This window comes from Dipodomys ordii, unplaced genomic scaffold, assembly GCF_000151885.1.
Source record: "Dipodomys ordii isolate 6190 unplaced genomic scaffold, Dord_2.0 Scaffold20, whole genome shotgun sequence".
Taxonomy (NCBI): Eukaryota; Metazoa; Chordata; class Mammalia; order Rodentia; family Heteromyidae; genus Dipodomys; species Dipodomys ordii.
Genome location: NW_012267236.1, coordinates 556,756 through 563,857, shown reverse-complemented (window position 1 = coordinate 563,857; position 7,102 = coordinate 556,756). Strand labels below are relative to the sequence as shown.

The following is a 7,102-nucleotide window of genomic DNA, read 5'->3' as shown; positions in this document are numbered from 1 at the left end:
ACAGGGGGAAAAAAATCATTCTACATTAACAAGGCACTCACTGGTTCACAGCCTGTTAAAAACTCAGGCAGACATTAGTTAATCTAAATTAAAATGAACTATCTAATTTTCATTGGAGAGATAATAAACTTGTGGTCCCAGGAAAATAAAAGCAAAAGCTTCACTAGCAAAGATCCAGAAAATTCTGACCCCTGAGCACCAATACTGCCAGAACAATGTATGGAACAAAGGGATCTCTTTTGGTCTAACATCTGCTGTTTTCAAATCTGAAAATAAAATGAGGATCCAGGATTTGTTAAATAATTTGTCCACCTAGAATCCCTTTCACTGATATGGAGATACAACTGGAAGATAGATATGGCCAATTAAAAACCTTTTGGTGTCAAAAGTAAAATTCAGATCATTTACCATAACCAGCTAAACACAGATAAGTTAGTTTTTTGGACCTTCCCTAAAATGGACCTTATGAATTAGTACATTTCACAAAAATATATATCTTTCAGTCAACTACTACTTTTGTACAACCAGATTCCCAGTGTCAAAACACTTGAAAAAGTTCAATTTTATAAATAAACAAGTAACAAAGCAAGGGAAGCAACTTCTGAGCAAGTAAAATGAGTGATTATTTACCTAATAATATGGAAATAGATTTCAAAGAATAAAGTAAACTGAGTAAAATTATACTCAGAACACTTTTTACAGATAAATTCAGTAAGTTTATCTCTTGGTTGAAAGCATCTCACATACATACACACACACACACACACACACACGTACATGAACCCACACACGTGCGCGCGCGCGCGCACACACACACACACGTTAACTATTTTCACTCATTAACAACACTGATAGGATGGCTAACTGTAAGCCACTCTTTCAAAAGTAAATTAAAATGAATCCTAAACCTTTCAGACTGATTTGTGACAATACAACTTAAAGGACAAAACCTGAGAAAAGCACCAACATAGATTTTTTTTAATTGCATCCAACCATCATTTCAGATGTCATAAAGATTTGCTTAAGTTAAAATGGCAGCAATGACGAGGTAGATATGAGAGATGCCATTTAAATACATTAAGACTATTCTTAGGTGGAGTTTTAACTAGTTCAGGTGTTTAATCTGAAAATAATTTTTACTAGCTGAATCCTTGCTTTTGCCAATGTTATGACATACTCTTAGAGGGAAACACAAAATACTAAAAAAATAAAAAATAAATTAAAAAAACTAAAAAAACAGTGAGCCTTTAAAAGTACTAAAGAAAAGTGAGCCTTTAAAAATTATGTTAAGGGGATTCTGTAATTTGGGTGAACCAATAATTTTTCCTTTTACCTGAACTTCACTATAAAGGACAATTGTTTATTTTCTACTGAACTATCTAGGAATTCACATTCAAAATTCTTGGAAACTAGATAATGGTGCTCAGAAGAGCGCAAAGACGGCATGAAATGTCCCCTGAAGTCCTAGAGGTGGAGTAGACACAATAAAAAGACATTGATGGCCACTAAACAGGACCTTCACAGATTCACACACACACACACATACACACACACACACAGACACACACACATGGACACATAGACACACACACATGCTCTTACTTTCTCTCTGTCTCTGTTTTCCCTCCCACCACCTTCACAAATTCAATTTTCATTCTCACTGTAAGGCTGCATTTGTTTTGTTTTGTTTTTAAAAGGCACCTCTCATTTTCTAGCTATTGCCTTCCAGATGATTTATATTTTGTTACAAAGCCTGAATGCTCAATGGATAGTTCAGTACTGAGAATGGAATATTTTTCAATTCACATTTGAATAGCCAGGTTTTCTTACATTCAGATTTTAATAAACTATAATGACAATCTTTAAAACAAGCATGCTAGCCTATAATGAATATAGTATATACAGTAATTTAAACATTTAGAACTATATATTATACTGCAAAAGCAAACAGCACAACACTTGTCATACTCATCATTATCTGCTGTGTACACTATCTCCAAAATGAAAATACAAAACAGTAAAATGCACCTATGGTTTAGATATATATATATAGTCTATATATATTATATATATTCCTCTAATATATATAATATATATGTATAAAATATACATACATTTTAGACATTTTCAAATAAATCTTCATCATTATCTCCAAAAAAAATTTATAGCAAGAATACTGAAGGAATGAAAGTCAGATAACAAAAATTTCTCACAAAGTTCATTATCAGTGTTACAGCTCAATTTCCCCCTTTTAGTCATAACTAAAATGATTATAAAAGCTAAATACTTTGCATACTATTTACTTAATGGCAAAAATTGCTAAACTTGTTCAATAGAAAAATACTGAAGGTCATTATATTAATTATGTTAAATATTTGTCTACATGTGAGTAGCAAATGAGATCCATATGACAGCTGAGTTTTGAAAAGGGTACTGCAAGCTCCAAGAGATATATCCATAACATTTGAAAGTAAGGCAGGGACCCATACCACCAGCTGATTTTCATATTATTCCAATACATTTCCTCCAAACTATTTATAAGTCAAGCATTGTGAAAAAACTGCAATGACTGCATCTTGAATTTGCTCATTTTATAAATTTCCAGAGGTTCAGGAGAAAAGTTAAGACTCCTGTATATGCTATCACCTAGTTGGAAGACAGCTCTGGCTCATTTCTAGGCTGAGATGATACAGTGTTAATGTAGAAAAATCTTTCTCTATAGTCTCCAATGGCATAGTATTGGCTTCCTAAGAAACCTTCAACATTACATCATTTGCACTACAGCTTGCACAAGAGGCATGAAATGAGAAAAGAATAAAATATGAGGTTTTCAGAATTTCAATGACATAAGCAAGCAATGAAGACCTTGGAAGGAAATTAAAGCAACAAGGAGTAGAATAATAGCTTTGTGGTTATTCTTCGTAAATATACCATGTAAGGGTATCTGACTGGAATTTACCAGTGTTCTACAAATGTTAGGTTAGCAATTCACTGTTTACTTTGTGAAGAACTGAAAGGAATTTACAAATTAAATGTGAGATTGTATATCTGCATATAAACATAAACAGTCACCTGGTAACTTATGCTTAGGTGAATTCACTTGACTACACAAAGAAGTTCCTTACGCCAGCTTGTTAACCGAAGCACAAAGTTTAAAAAGCAGTGTGTCAAAATACTAGAGCATGTTTCTATTACATATGCATAAGTTTAGCACAGATCTTACAGCTTTAGCAAAAAAAAAAAGATATCCTTGTACTACAGAATTCTAGAGGCAGACAGCAGAAATTGAAAAAAAATGTATTATCAATTAATATCTGCAAAATCAGGAGAACACTACACTTCAAAGAAGTACTTAGTATCGGAAGTATCAGTGCTATGACAATGGAATATATGGGGATAGAAATGTAGGACTTATTTAAGGAGTTAAAATATTTATGGTTATAAGCTCTTAAAAGACTGGAAGCCTATGGTATATACATTTTGGCAAAAGTTGGACATTAATATTTTAATGCTTATATTGATCTTTTGTATTTGAAGGGAAGAACATAAAGAGGGGTCATAATAATTGTAGTTCTAGACAGCAGAATCATGAGAATCCCTGAAGCTGACTACATGTGGATACCAAATAAAGTAAAACCTGGCCTTTCAACACATGGTCTTCTCTAAAAACAAAACTGATTCACTACCCATTCAAACACATATTCCAACTGAACAATAAGGAAAGGTGAAGGAGAGAAGACCTTTTAGCCAATGATAAGGCATTAAACTCATCCATCTAGATTTCCAGGAGGTTAATCTTAGAAATACTAATAGTGAGCTTCTAAAGTACCAAACATTTGCTTTAGTTAGTTCTGCTTTAAAAAAAAAATTGCCTGAGCCATACTCTCTGGACTATTAAAACACAAAACAATTACAAATTCTTTTTGTAGCTGTCAAGATAACACAAATGTAAAATAAAGAGCAGAGATCATCTGAAGCATGGGTATGTGGGTTTTGACAAATGAGTACTAGTAAATAATTTCCTTTTCTCCAGTCACTTAATTTTCATCAGTATGAAATAATAATTCTGGTGTTATAACTATCACGTAAATAAGAATTTTTTAAAACTAGAATTATTAGAGATATTCCTTGTTTGCCCTTAGAACAGAATTTCAAATCCAAGTAAGTTAAATCCTGTAGTAAAGGCAGGTTCATTAACTATTCTTCATAATGGTGATGCCTGGCAGTTGAATTTTAGGGTACCAAGTATATTGTCAAAACTATAATACAACACAGAAATCTGCTTGCAAACTAAGTATTTGTTTAGCATGGCTGAATAATACATTGAGCATCTTTTCCTCATAAAAGGTAAAATGCCTTGTACATGCTTTATGCAAATAGCTGCGAGGAAAGCTAAATTAAAAACTCATTTCAACACTGTCTGGTCATTGTACACAATGGGATTAGTACAGCAGATATAGTAAAGGTGACAGTTTGACTACCTAATTTGTTTTACAGGATTTCACAAGGGGGAATTAAATATAACTTTTTACTTGTCCTCTACTCATTCCCAGCCATTCAGCTTTTAATTAACTACTACATCACGTCTTATTTATCAAAGAGGGATAAGACAAGCTACACCTGTGTTCGCTCAGTCTTGCCTAGTGAATTAAGACAATTTGAGAAATAAAGCGCCTTTTTGGGGGGAAAATCTGAAACTGTTTTCAGGCTTACAAATTCAGCTGAGCTTGCAGCAACCTAAACAAACCTTAACTTTAGCAAACAGTATTATGAATTGCAAAACTATACTTTAACAAATGTTCTCTGTGCTCCTTCAGCAGAACAATTGGGCAGCATGAGTAGATTCTTGCCCTGGTCTTCCATATCTCTTTTGTGCAGTTGATTATTTATAAAGAGCTAGAAGTGAAGATGAAGCATTTTGTCATACAAAGACTTTAGCCAGTGCATCAGCTCCAGCACTGGCTATATAGCATTTTGAAGGGTGGAAAGCTACATCATGAATTGATTCTTCAAATTTTTTCCGGTGAGCTGTGAATTCTTGGATACATGTCTTACTTTCAAGATTCCATAAACGTATTGAACAGTCATGACCTATACCAAAAGAAAGGAAGTTGAAAGGAACAATTACATTATCATGAAAATAAAAAGGACAAATAACCTACAATTGATGTACTTACTGCCAGACATCAAGTACAGGCCATTAGGATCAACTGCTAAACTTGTGACAGCTTCTAGGTGGGCTACCATTGAGTGGATCAGTTTGCCTTTGGAAAAAGAAGATGGTTACTTTACTGATGATTCTCTTATCCTGAACACATACTGACTAAACCATGTTATACTGATTTCTCCTGTGTACTTCCTGTATCAAAAACTTTTTTTAACAGTTAAAACAATGCACCTCCCCTTCTTGCCTCCAGTCACAGTAATAACGAGAGGGAAAATTCAAATTTCAGATTATACTTGTCTTTTAAACTCTAATGTAGAACTCAGTAATGTGCATTAATTAGAACTTAAGAGATTAAGCTTCTACTTTGTATCCTTAACTAAAAATTTGTTGGTTTATAGGAACAGAGTTCACATTCACAGAAAGAAGACTAAGAAAGAATGACAAAGGAGCAGAAAGAAAATATGGCTCTAAGATGAGCAGAACAGCTCAAAGCTATGTACATATGACCATATAAGATGATGCTAAGCAAAATGAACTCCAAGACATGGACACAAGAGGTTTTTCTTTGTTGTTGCTGTTCTCAATGTATGTGATTTCTTGTTTCTTTTGTATTTTTCCCCTATGGTTTATCCCCTGATGTTACTGTATTTGATTTTGGTACCCTGGGTATTGTATATACATTTATCTGAATTAGGGAAGGGAAGGGAAACAACAAAATGGTAAGACAAAGAGTGAACCAAAGCAACAGTGATACTCACAAGAAAATATGTTGGAAATAATCTGTACAACTGAGGAGGGGATTGAGGGAGATGGAAAGAGGGAGAAAAATGAGGGAGGGGGTAACAACTTCAACAAGAAATGTACACACTACCTTACTTATGTTACTTATGTAACCCCTCTGTGTATCACTTTGACAATTAAAAAATAAAAAAAATTTAAAAAGAAAATATGGCTATAATTTTCATGGAAACAACATATAGAAAAGTATTTAAAACATCAAATTACTAGCAAGTTACCATTCCATGTCAACAAGGGCAGTAGCAGAGTCCTGGAAATATGGCTGCTAAAAGCGTGTTTTCCTCTCAGCACAGTCATACATTTTCATTACATTGGTGAAATGTGGTCCAAGAAAAATTGGGAAAGCCCCATGGCCCAATTCAAATTAATCAGATGAGAAATGAGTGAAACAAACCATCTTCAATGCTGAATATAGCTATTTTATAACTGAATAACTGAATATTAAGTAAGGCTATTTATATGCCTCTATTTCCAACAAGTTTCTACTTTTCCCTTATATACTATAATAGATCATAGCAAAAGATCACATTCATTGGTAAATGAATTAATTTCTCATTATGTCCCTAGTGATAAACTTGGCACTACGGCCTAAATATGTAGTTTAATAAGTATTAAGCAAAAATATTTCTATATTGTATAATGAAGACTAATCTTACCAGATGTGAATGGAATGAACAGAAACTGAGCCAGGAAAGTATTTGTGCTTCAGCACCTATTTCCTGACACCACAATTAGCTTATGTTTCGTAGAGAATACTTTAGCAAATATCATTTCTTAATAAATTCCTACCTGTATTGTTATCGAAGAATTTGATGTGCCTGTCTTCATGAGCAGTAATGCTGATAGGAAGAGTGGGATGACTGATGACTCTGTTTATTTGGCAGGAAGAGCTGGATGCTAAAATGGAAAAATTAAAGAGTAATACAAATTAGTCCAAGTGTTTATTTTTACATAAAGAAGAAAGAAATACTCACAGAGTTTGAAAAGCCAACAGTATGGCTTTATTTTGCTGTTTATTCATTTATTCTCCTTATTTCTATAACTTCAAGAGCAGGAATTCAAACTGCCTGAGTTTTACCAGGCTAACATATCTAGAAGTACCTAAAAATTAGAAATTTCCTGTTTTACTACCTGTCA

The 7,102-nt window shown here is 33.4% G+C and overlaps 1 protein-coding gene across 1 annotated transcript in view; it reads right to left on the bottom strand.

The window, feature by feature from the left end:
• Positions 1-2,104: 2,104 nt before the first annotated feature.
• Strn (striatin, calmodulin binding protein) overlaps positions 2,105-7,102 on the bottom strand; it is a 107,542-nt gene continuing 102,544 nt past the window's right edge. The window contains exons 16-18 of the mRNA XM_013013521.1: positions 6,755-6,862; positions 5,178-5,264; positions 2,105-5,091 (exon numbers count right to left, since the gene is read on the bottom strand). Coding sequence (XP_012868975.1) covers positions 4,922-5,091; positions 5,178-5,264; positions 6,755-6,862 — 365 coding nt within the window. The 3' untranslated portion in view covers positions 2,105-4,921. The remainder of the gene's footprint in view (positions 5,092-5,177; positions 5,265-6,754; positions 6,863-7,102) is intronic.